The sequence below is a fragment of the Cupressus sempervirens genome, chromosome 10 (genome assembly GCF_028749045.1).
Source record: "Cupressus sempervirens isolate cs-2001-9-10 chromosome 10, ASM2874904v1, whole genome shotgun sequence".
NCBI lineage: Eukaryota > Viridiplantae > Streptophyta > Pinopsida > Cupressales > Cupressaceae > Cupressus > Cupressus sempervirens.
This window is the reverse complement of record NC_143127.1, coordinates 537,872,513-537,885,446: the sequence shown is the minus strand read 5'-3', so window position 1 is coordinate 537,885,446 and position 12,934 is coordinate 537,872,513. Positions and strand designations below refer to the sequence as shown.

Sequence of the window (12,934 nt, the reverse complement as noted above, 5' to 3'; positions counted from 1 at the left end):
TACAAATTGTTGGAAGTCTTATTGGGAACAAGATACTAAGAGCAGGGCGAGGGGTGTATTAGGATCTATAAAAAATTTCACTGATAAAATAATTAATTGTATTCACACCTAATCTATGTCATATCTTAGATCTCATACCATATACTTATAAACCTGTAATGCTAAAATGAAATCTATCTAAGCATAACATCCATCAAAACATAAACTCATAACACAAAGAAATTGATAACCTAGAAATACTTCAAGATGAAGGTAAAATTGGGGTGGGGATGAAATCCATAAATCTTTACTACTAAAATGATAAAATTTTCATATTAGGTCTAATGATCTACCCTATAAGGGGTCTACTCTGTTAAAAGCTTTACAAGATTGTTAGGTCTTACCTTGATTAATGGATTTTACACTTACAATGAAGTAAGGACTCTGTTAGGAGATTTAAATAGGTTTGTTAAAACCACTATGTTAAGAGATTTTCCCTGACTCAATCTGTCAAAATTGATTTAGTACCCGATCCTTATATTTTCTTTAAAAGGTGTTTACAAATCTCCTCTCTTCAATGTCTCAAACTGGTCTCCTTATCTCATATGCTCTATTTTTTCCTTCACTGCTACGTTTCTCTATTTGATCTCTTATCGAACTTAACCTTCCTTGCTTTATTCTAAGCTTGTTTGCTCCTTCACACTCACTTCCATTCACACACACTGATACTAAGGTTAGAACCCTTCTTAAATAGATAATCATAGAAATTTCTCAATCTTAATCAATGATCCATATTTCATCCTTTTGTCATTTTACACTTCTAATTATCTTATTGGTTAATTTATTTTTCTTGGGATTAATGTCTTCTGAAAAATGAGTAATAATCTCCTTAACTATCTCTACAATATTTAATGTCATATAGAAGTCAGCTAAAGTGATTTACATAAGTGTTTGTGTCATTATAAAGTCATATGTCAAAACTCGTTTACTTGACACTTGAATCTTCTGATGCTTGGTCATAAATAACATTGATGTTGTCACTTAGCTTCCATACGCTCGACATATACTAACTCACTCAACATTAATTAACTTTACCAATGCTTGGTCTCTACTGTGTTTTAAATTAATGCAAAAATAGGTTCCACTCAAAACCCCTTAAAAAAATATAAGATATACGAGAAGTATCACCAAGTTTTACAAGGACCTAAAACGTAAAGTTCACAATAACACATCAAAAAACTAGGTTTTATAGGGACCTAAAAGCAGAATTTAAACAAAGTAGCAACCTAGGTTTTACAAGGACTTAGAACCTAGAATTCTAAATGTAAAAAGCTGGAAATAATAGAAACAAAAGACAGAACCAACAAATCGACAAGGGACCAAACACCTGCAAACTGACCTAGAAAACCAAACCAACTAGATTACCTCTTTAATGATCTTTGCTAATTTCTTGTTAGCCTCTGCTGTACTCTGAAGGATCTCTTCCGTAGTGAAACCAGGAGCCTCTCCAATTGCCTTCTTAGTAATCTATCTTGTTCTTTTGCTCGACCCACCAAGGATCTTTGCCACCATAACCTTAGGGGACATAAACCCCTCAATTCTCTTTTTACCTAAACTGGAAATCATGGTGCATAAGCTGGAAGTTACCATCTCCATTTTTTCCCATTATCTTTGACTAGCTGCTGAAGTTCTATTTCATAATCTTTCAGTTTCTCAAGAATATTCCCAACTTTATTTTCTAGTTGGGTTTCTTCCAGATCTTTATGCATTTCAACCATTTTCCTTTTAAGAATGGTTATTTCATTGTAGAGCTAGGAATCAACTTGGAGGGAGGCATACACTTTCATCTTGGCTTTATGAAGGAAGGATAGCTTGACTGAGTTGGTTTCATCTATGATCTCTTCACCAGACTTTTTACCAAAATCATTGGTAATTTCCTAGTTTTCCTTAAGATAGATTTGATTCTCAAAGATTGTTCCCTTTTGTTCCATTATCTCCTTCTATTTCTCTTTATTCAGGACTTGGTCATTAATGATAAGGGCTTTACCTTTATTATTCTTCTCAGTTTCTATATCCTTTAGACTCTTAGCTTCAGAAACATCCCTATTAGTGGGAGTAGGTTGATCATTCTGGTTCCCTTCATTCTACTTTGAAGCTTCAAAGAAATATTTTGACTCCACATTCCTATCTTTACTACTCTCCCCATCATGTTTAACCAAAAATATACCCCTACTACTAGAATAACCATCCAAATTAGAGCTCAAATCCCTCATTTTTGTATTATCCTCTTCATCTCTAGTTTTCTCAAACTCTTTATTTTCCCCAATAATTTTCTTCTTTTTCTCCCTCTTAATCTCCTTCTTAAAATTATTGCTATCACTAAAACCCTTCTCAGATTTAACCTTAATTTTCTTAGCACTCATCTTTTGATGAGACTCATTACCGAGCGATTTACGCTTCTTCTCCATTAAAGGAGAGGGATTAACAACATTATTTTCACTGTAATTTTCAATTAATAGAATAAGCCCCTCATGGAGCATAGGTCTAGATTACTTCTTCCTATGGGCCTGAAGACTATGAAGTGGAGAGAACTTCAAATAAAAAGGGAAAGACATCCTATGTTTATACCAAAAACAGTTTTACAATATGAATTGAAATTTATTTACCCTTTTTTTATCTTCCATCAAGAATAAAGTATTCACGAATGTAGGAAAGACATCTTTCCATATAGCCTTGAGTTGGTCCAAGTCATAGAAATCCCCATTCTTCACCAGCCTTTTCTCCTCATCATTAATTTTTAGAATTTTCTTGAAAGGTGCATTTGAAATACTTGTTTTCCTTCTAAATTTTAACCCACCCATAGGAAGACCGATAATCTCCATTATGAAATCCTCTATCAAATTCACTATAACACCATGCATCGTAACCCTTTCTTCTATCTAGTTCTTAAAGAAATACTCTAGTGATATGGGGCTTGTAGCCATCTAACTTCTTGATATATTTTGTCACTTTGCCTTTTGAAAGTATTCCCCACACCACAAAATTTTTCCTTCCACTCCTTGCATGTCGTAGGCTCTTGTTTCCTCAGCTCTCCACTCATCGCTTAACATGCTCTGCAATTTTTCTAAGAAACTGTGACATCAACTGCGAACAAGGTATGTTTAATCTCAAGAAAATTCTTTACCCTTAAAAAATGCCAAGTAATTGTAATGATGATACAATAGTACCTCCTTGAGATATGCAAAAAATCTACTATTAAACCACCAGTAATCATAATAAATTGCTCAATCTTTTGTAATCTTTCCTTCAATGGCATTAGTCATATCATTATTGATAGTTTCCACCAACTCACTCTCCTTGTTGAGGTAAGCAAACCAAGTCATTTTTTTCCCCTATGGACTACTTTATTTGCAATCCAGTCAAAAATTTTAATGTCTTCACTGAAGATGTGATTTATAATAACTGTCAAATTTTTTAATATGATCTTTAATTTCCTTAATGCTACCATCAATACTCCACATGGTCGTACTCCTGTTATTCAACGTATTGACAATATTAAGAGAATCCCCTTCCAACCATAGATTCCTATAGCCAAAATTCATTGTTAGCCTAACAATGTATAGATCCACAATAGCCTTAGCTTTACCAATAGGAATAGCAAAAAATCCACCACATCCCACTCTTCCAAGGTTCCCTTTAGCAGATCCATCAAAATAAGATTTCAACAAACCCAAAGGAGGAAATTTCCATTTCACATATTGTCTCTAGTCTTCCTTTTTAGTATTAGTTCCAATACCATTCATAGGATTTCTGATTTGGGCTTTATCACTATTTTTGTTCTAAGATCTAAAATTCTCTTTAATGGCTTTGATGATATGTTGGCCCACAACCCACTTAGGAGTTTCTTTATTTTTGAAAATTCTACGGTTCCTTTCTTACCAAATACCCCAACAAATATGGGGAAGAGAGATCTTCTAGAGAAATCCAATTTCAGCTCCTCTAATTAGACAGTTCCAATTCTTAAAACTATCATAAATATTATCAGGTTGAACCCACCAAGTATTCCAACATTGAAGAAGGTATCCCCATACGTTTTGACTATATCTACAGTTCAAAAAAAGGTGATTTCTCTCTTCTAGATCCATCTTACAAAGACAACACCTATTCACTAGATAAATAAATCTTTTTTGCAAATTATTCAGGGTTAAAATTTTATTTTGAAGCAAATTCCAAAAGAAAATGTTAATTTTAGGGGTGAGATCCTTGATCCAAACTTTAGCCCATATAGGGGAATTGACCTTATCCTCAATTTGAAACACAGAAGATACCTTGAAGTGTCCACTAGGTTCAATCCCCCACACAGTTAAGTCTTCGTGATTTTACTTCAATTACCAACTTAAACACCCTAGATTGTAGAAGATCTTCGAATAATAAGGTAGGATGAAAAATTAGAAATGGAGGGGGCATTATAAAGATACTTTTATTTCCAAATAGAACTTCATTCCTTATTATCATGGTACACTCTCCGTCCTTGTTTGGCCAATAAAGATTTATTCATACTTCTAATAGATATGATTCCCAATCCTCCTTCCATCTTAAGTTTACAGACATTCTCCCATGCTATCAAGGCTAATATCTTGTTATCCTCAATTCCAGACCATAAAAATTTCCTTTGAATTTTATCGATAACATCCACAAATTTAGCTAGAATCTTAAAGAGACTCAGAGCATAAGTTGGGAGGCTTTGAAGATAAGCTTTTAGCAGAATAACTTTACTTGCTTGACTCAACATGTTTCATTCCATTTAGCTAATTACTTGTTGAATTTCTTGACTAGACCCTCCCAAAAGTTATCAAAAGGACTAAGTCCTAGGGGAAGGCCTAAGTAAGTGCTTGGAAAAGAACCAACAAAACACACAAGAATATTAGAAATTTTCCTTTGTCTATACTTAGGAGTGTTGACAAAAAAGAGAGAACTCTTATCCCAATTTATCAATTTCTTAAAGATATAAGAATAAAGATTCAAAGCTTTTTAAAGACTTCTAGCCTCCCTAACATCATCTTTTCCTAAGAAAATAGTGTCATCCACAAATTGTTCATGAGAGAAAATAAGCGGATGAGAAGTAGGTATTATCCCTTGGATTTCCCCTCTCAAAACCATTTTCCCAATATACCTACCCAAACTATCAGCCATAATAGTGAAGAGGATTGGAGAAATAGGATCACCCCACCTTAGACCCCTAGAGGGAATAAAAAAATCAGTAGAGCTCCCATTAACTAAAAAAACCAGAGAAGAGGTAGAAACAAGCTGAAAAAATTAGCTTCATGACAGAATCATTAAAGTCAAAAGAATATAAGACCTTTTAAAGAAAACTCCATTCTACTCTATCATAAGCTTTAGCAATATCCACTTTCATAATGAAACCCTATTTGTTAGACGGAGATAAAGAATGGATATTTTCATGAACTGAAATAATTGAATTCAAGATTTTCTTTCTAGGAATAAAACCATTCTATTGTTCAGAGATATGGTCAGGAAGGATACCCAGTAACCTCAAAGTCAAAACTTTTGAAATGATTTTGTAAATTGAGTTACAAAGGCTAATAGGCCTAAACTAATCAGGGCAATCAGCTCCATACTTCTTTGGTATGAGACAATGAAAATTAGAATTAATCTCCAGCAATTTGTTAGCTCCAAAGAATTCTTTAACTGTGTCACAAACATCTTTACCTACTAGCTTCCACTCTTTTTGACAAAAGAATATAGGAAACTCATTTGGGCATGGGGATTTATGTACTTCATGTACTTGGTCTCTACTGGGGTTCTTGGCAACCTTTGATTTGCTCGACATATGATGAAATATTAACAAGTCCTTTGTAACTTGACCTTCTCTTAGTGGCTCAATTGGAGTGATGATTGACCAACACTGCCTTGGAGATGACTAAGTGCTAGGCACTAATAGGCAACTTGGGCTTAGAGATCAACAAGTATTTCTTCAAAAACCATAGCAAAGCATAGTATTAATAGGTTTATACATAATATATGATAAAAAGTCTTTTGAACTTAAGGGTAAAAACCTTCCAAATAACCATAAAAACCTATCAAAACTAGATACTAATACATGGTCCCATCATCACCTATGAGGGTTCTTACATATTTTCAATCATATTTGTATTCTCATAGAAAATTATGATATTTCCTCATCACAATATGAATGGATTATATATTATTAAAACATCATCGACACCAATTGAGAAATTTTATATGAAATTACAAAAATCAAATTTCTTTAGGAAATATCAAATAGTATGAGGTATTAGCTAAATGATAATCTATATCTTTATATTTATGAACTTGACCTTTGGTCATAGTGAACCCAAAGACAATAATTTTTTTCTTCTTTCGATCAAGTGTACACTATTTTTATGTCCATGGAAGCTTAGGATGCTACAAAGTTGAACAAAAAACATTTCCAAATAAATCATCTATATTTCCTAGGAGGAAACAAATTATATCTATGTCTTCAAAATAAGTTGTTGTTTTAAGTATGGGTAATGAAACTTGTTTACTTTTGTTAAGCATGGAGAACACTCCTACTTATATTTGCTAACAAATAGAATATTTGAGTGCTTTACATTCATAATTTGGCTAAATTTCATTACACAATAAAAATTCAAATTCAAATTAATTATTGATAGTCTTCATTTTCTTTTGCATTTAGTCCAATATTTGGTTCAATTTCAGTTGAACCACAATCAACTAGATTGTTACTCCCACGAGTCCTATCAAGTGCAAAAACTACCCCATCTATGGATACTTAGGCACACTTTTCAATTTTATCATTAAATCAACACACTCTAGTTTACATCCCACTTCTTTGTCACACTCTCACTATCTTCAAGTTTCTTATGAGACAAGGGACAACAATCAACATAATTCAAGTACCAACAATTGATTCAAACAAGAGTTTGAATAGTTTTGTATTCTAGTTTTGGAAATAATTGGCAAAGGACAAGATTTTATTCAATTCATAATATAGAATCCACCATATAAAATGCACAACCCTTGTCCTATTAGTCATTTTTAAGAATACATGTTCTTTAAAATTTAGCCTTGTAATATGAAAGTGTCAACATGTTTATAGAAACTATAGCATGTCTTTGACATTCTTTAAAATTATACCAATCCTCTATTTTTAGCTAATTGTAACTCTAAAGGCATTACACAACTACACTATTGGTCCAGGAACTATGACGCTATGCGTCTCTTGTTTGATTATTAGTAAGGATTAATTTATCAATAGTAATAGTTATATTAATGGCCTTGTTTAATGATCTAAAGTAGTATATATTATGTTCTATCACACAAATTTCGCTTTTGTTTTGTTTTTATATTAAGATATAAATTATAACACAATTAGAAGTTGAGTCAACCTATCAATTAAGACTTCAAATTGAGTGTCGTCCTTCCTATGGTTACAATGGTAAAAATGCCAATAAGTTGTACTATTAGGAATGTTAATGCTAGCAAGGAAATTGTTATATATAAATAAATTAAAAATTCAATAAAAGTAATGTAAAATACTTGTAGTGGCTCTAAGTCACTAAAAAGAAAAATATGAATCTTAGTACATGATTATTTAAAAACAAAGAAAGTTATTATGTTCTCATACATAATCAATTATGTTTTATATCCAAACCATAAAACTAAACCAAATGAAGGTAAGAAATATACGCCTAAGTTTATGTATTTTAACCATCTTATGGATGAGACATTAAAATATGGTGATTAATTAAGTCTTAGGCAAGTGTTTGGTGAAGGGATACACTTTAGCCAAAATAAAATTAGTGTTTAGAGAAGAATAGAGTCAAACATTGTCTAAAATGTAGTTTTTCTTAGAAAGATATGTTTTATATTATTGAAACAATAGACATTCCAAGGTGCTTGATATCTCAAATTGAGGATTCCATAAGTAAATAATGGTGGCATGCATGTTCCTTATAGTTTCTTTCTAACTTGTGGATAAGGCTGATTTATACAGTAGCCAACTTAGAGTTATTTTCAATCTTAATGGATATACATGCACTATTTTTTTTTTATATCCACTTATGTACTCTTATACATTCAATGTTGTTATGTGCATCCTTATTGTTGATTTCTACCAAGATCTAAGAGATAAATAATACACAATATCATAATGAACCCAAATTTGATCATTGATTCATTAGAGAAGAGAAGTACATATAGATGTGAGGGTGTAGCAAAGCACAACCACGAAAGGAGGAAAGAATCAAAGTGTTGGAAAAACCAACCAAGAGACAAGGATTATGTGTCAAAATGAAATTGACATATTTGTAATATGCTAGACACATCTCTACTAGACTCTTAAAAGATAACAGCATAGACAAGTGTCAAATGAATATAGAGGACTTAATAGTCCTAATAAGCCTAACTAAAATCAAAATAAATAATTACAAAAACACATACAATATCAATATGAGTTTAATCTCCTTTGGGCAATATGGAATAATGTTAGTATGTACAATTCACTAATATTAAGGATTAATTAAAAATCAAGTAATGCATTGGTTTTGATTACGTAAAAACAGGTTATAAAGGACCTGAAACCTTTAACAAAGTAACAGAGTAGAACTAACTAAAGAGTTCATAAAATAAACGGCCTCAATGAGCAAATAAACAAACATGGAAACATCAGGCCATGTAATGCATTGGATGATGCTTTCACTAAAGCTTATTATTTTATCTCTTAGTATATAATTTTTTAAGATGTCAAGGTTTCTTAGAAGATAGTTTGATGTATGGGTTGTTTTAGTAATATAGTTTATAGATAACTTGGCTTGATTTAATTTTATTTTCACCATGATTAATTGTATGATTTTTGGACTCCCTGGACATTGCTTACTATAATTGTTGTGAAGTCATCAATTAAGTTGTTAGGTATTGTACATATTACACCAAGTGGTTGCTAGTTGATTGTGAAAATTGTCTAAGGACTCTACCCTAGAAAGGGTTATACACCAACATATATGCTTCATAAAGCATATAATTTAATAACCATATGTAATTTATATCTTTGTTACGGTGATCCCTATATGATATGGTTCAAGATTCAAGAGTCAACTATGAAATATATAGACATGAATATAGGCAAGGCCATTAGTATTAAGGCCTTGAGGCTTAATTCCACACATTAATGTTTTTCTTGCAAGATTTATAAGATATTATTTCACTCCTTATAGTATTTTTGGTTCATCTAGATAAAATATTGTTAGGAATATATTTATGCATCTTATGGAATGCATCTAGTTGTGCAAACATGTGTAGTCATAAATTATGATAGATGGTGAAGAAACAAGAAAGAAAAACTCATCTATGAAATAATGATTATTTGTTGATAATGCTAATAGGTATAATCTTTAATCTCTTGGTTTTTGTAATGATACAATAAATTGGATTATTTTGGGTGGGTTGATCTAATATAGTTTTTTTAATTTTATGAAATGATAAATTGGATTATTTTGAGTAGGTTGATCTAACATAGTTAATTATTCAATTTTTATTTAAACAACTATTCCACATGTTTTAATGAGTATTTTGTCCTCAAGCCAAGGGTTCCTTGTCAGGGCATCACATAATTGATTTCTTCAACTAATATTAGATATTTAATTATGGCATTTCTTCAACATGCTACAATGTTATAGTATGTTCATCCTACCATTGATGCATTATTGCATTATTGTCTCTTGTACGAATCATTTTACACTATGGAAGATAGATTTAAAACACCAAATATTGAATGAAATATAATTAAACCATAATAATTTATTTTTAATATCAATTTTGTTAGTATAATTAAACATTACTATTTACACTTTACTTAAATTTACTTAGAATAATACATTTTCATATTAGTTGTCATGTAGACACCTAGGAGTTTGCATTCTATTTGAGCACATGTTGCAGGAGAAATCGACTTGCGCAAAGTTGTTGTCTTACATCTCATTGTTTCTGAGCTCCACCTTTGTGTTCTTATCACACTATCATTCTGTCATTGTTGCGCATGTTGTACATACTTTTTTACATAATGTAGGATGGTCTACCTTTAGTGGATATGTGATTACACCTTGCATAGTTGATAGCTTATCTCTATCATCACTCCTAGTTATCATGCATTGCCTATATATTCAAGCATATTTATGATGTATTTATCTGATTACCCATTATTATTTTGATCATCGTTGAATCAAATCATTTGAGGATCATATCATTTGGTCTCTCTTGTGCTATCAATTGAGCTTCTAGATCTTGGCATTTTCATTATTTGCCTTAAAGCAAGTTCTTAGATGGTATTGTGGTCACATATTCTTGTACACTTCTAAGTGAGAACTATTGAGAATCATATCTTAAAATTGTCTCTTATAAACAATCTCACATAATTCATACTATTAACAAACAAAAAAACTCAAACATTATCCTTTTAAACCAAATTTCAAACTCGAAACATACTTAATTTAATGACAAAATGTAAGTCAACAATCAATTTATTTCTAGACAATTTTCTGGCTAATTTGTTTTAGGAAGAAGTGAGGTGGTATGTGCCACAACACTTCAAAAAACTATCAATTGATTCAAATGAAAAAAAATATTTTAACATTTACAAATAAAATTATTAGAAATTAAGAGATAAACTTTTAATGATCATTTATTCCCACGAACAACTTAGCTTATAAAAACATCAAAATCATATAATTATGTTCATTTTCATCAATAAACTTTGATATTGATTTCTCAATATGGCACATCAGGCTCCTCTAATCGTATATAATCATATAAAATGCCATTGAAAGGCCCTGTATTTACCCTCTGTGTGAGAAATATTGTGTTATCTCCATGTACCATCCAATAAGGATTTATTTGTATTATAAATAATTGGTAAAATCCATGAATTCCATGTCGAGCAATTGCATTGTCTTGTCCAATTAGCGGAGTCTCAAAATGAGGAGGATCTACTTTTGGATCATTGCATCGCACCTTGCACATTGAAAAATGTATAATATGAGATATAAAAATGTTTGAATTATTACATTAAACATTTGAAGGACACACAATACATGTGGAGAGATAAATACCTGAAGAATAGAACGTGTTGGAGATGCAATTGATATTAACAATGTATAAAATCCAGTTTGAATCAATCTAGTAAGTTGAAATTTGATTTGCCATGTTGTTGGTTGATATGTCCCATCAATTCTCTTCCTAACAATTAAAGTTCATTATATACCAAAAGTAATAAACTAGATGACTAAACATATAAACAAAATCTTCTAAGAATCCATTTTCATCTATATGCCTAACATTCTAAATGTAAACTTTCATTCTAAAGAAAACAAAATAAATGACAATAACAAAAAAGATTCTTTAGCACTTGTTAAAGTTCTTTGTTCCACTACAATCAAAAGTATTTCTAAAATGTCATGATCATGACTACATTTATGTATTCTTTAGCGAACTTTAATTTTGAATTGAAAAGTTATCATTTTCATAACAAACATTAGGTATAAAAACTTGGTCATTATTAGATTTCTCTTATAAAGAATCAAACTTTTCAACAATATAAACATGACTTTACAAAATTGCATTAGTCTAAATTTATATCTTTACTATTTACATTTACAATTTAAAATTAGTATCATAAGAGATTTCATATATTATTTTATCATACTAGAGATGAAAAATACCTAGTAACATGAGCAAAAAACCAATCTTTGGTGTAGTCACTAATTCCAATTGTATATACTAGATCATTTCTAGGATATAGTTCTGCATATCTCTCCCAAAGTCCATATTGACGAAACCTTTAAGAAAACCCACAAACAATAATAAGTGACTCAAAAAATTGAATTAATTATATTCTTAATTTAATACACATTTATATATTGCGAACAAGTAATCTAATTTTTTTGTTTTAACAAGAAAATAATCTTAATATTTCAAAGCACAAACAATGTTACAAAAAGGTTTAAAAAATAATGTAACAATCATTGAAAATGAGTTAATTTATATGAATATGCAAATGAGATCATTCATGGCCAAGATATGCAAGTTTGCAATGTCGCAACTTGAACAAACTAGCTCATGGACATTTTTTAATATGTTTTCCATGTATTAATCTAAAGTATTAAATATCGTATAATATATGTTTTTGGTTTTTGGTTTTTGACTATGTAAAATATTTGTTATCTATATTTTGGATGGAACTTAATAATTAAGATACAAGTAAACCAATCAAGATTTCTTTATTCATATGATATATCACAAATCTTATAAAAAATGTTAATGAGTTTTTTTCATAACCAAAATAAAAAAATTTCTTTATAGAATATTATAATTATAAAAATCAATAGTTCTATTTATTAAATAAATTAAGAATACATTAGAATGTTATGATTACATAATTAATTTTTAAAGTTATTAAGTTATAATTGTTCGCTACTTCAAAAAAAATAGTATTTTAGATGATACAAATATTGTATTCTTTTGAATATTCATTTAATTTAAGTTTGTATGTTAATCAATGGACAATGTAAGTTACAGAGATATCGTGTTGACCTATTTAAATCATTTGGTAAACAATCATAGCTTGTTAATACATAAGACACTAATACATCGTTTTGATATCAAAATATTGTTAAATAATATTTTAGGTTGCATTTTTATTTTTCATAGAAATAAATCATTCCAAACCAAAGTTGTTTTATGACCCAATCATGTGTTTTGGATTTATTTAGTTCTATATTAGTGTCTAGTCAATAAAGATAACTTAGGAACATAAGTGTAATAAAATCAATCATGTTTTTTAACCATCGTTAAGAATGATTCATTGTACTTTATCCCATGGTTATAGATTATGAACATTAATGGATACAGTAAAATC

General features: G+C 30.3%; 1 protein-coding gene across 2 annotated transcripts in view; it reads right to left on the bottom strand.

Annotated features, from left to right (window-relative positions):
* Positions 1-10,724: 10,724 nt before the first annotated feature.
* LOC149535019 (uncharacterized) overlaps positions 10,725-12,934 on the bottom strand; it is a 131,117-nt gene continuing 128,907 nt past the window's right edge. For both annotated transcript variants that reach the window (XM_089807151.1, XM_089807150.1), the window contains exons 13-15: positions 11,739-11,855; positions 11,130-11,256; positions 10,725-11,031 (exon numbers count right to left, since the gene is read on the bottom strand). In XM_089807151.1, the coding sequence (XP_089663277.1) occupies positions 10,789-11,031; positions 11,130-11,256; positions 11,739-11,855 (487 nt within the window). In that variant the 3' untranslated portion in view covers positions 10,725-10,788. The remainder of the gene's footprint in view (positions 11,032-11,129; positions 11,257-11,738; positions 11,856-12,934) is intronic.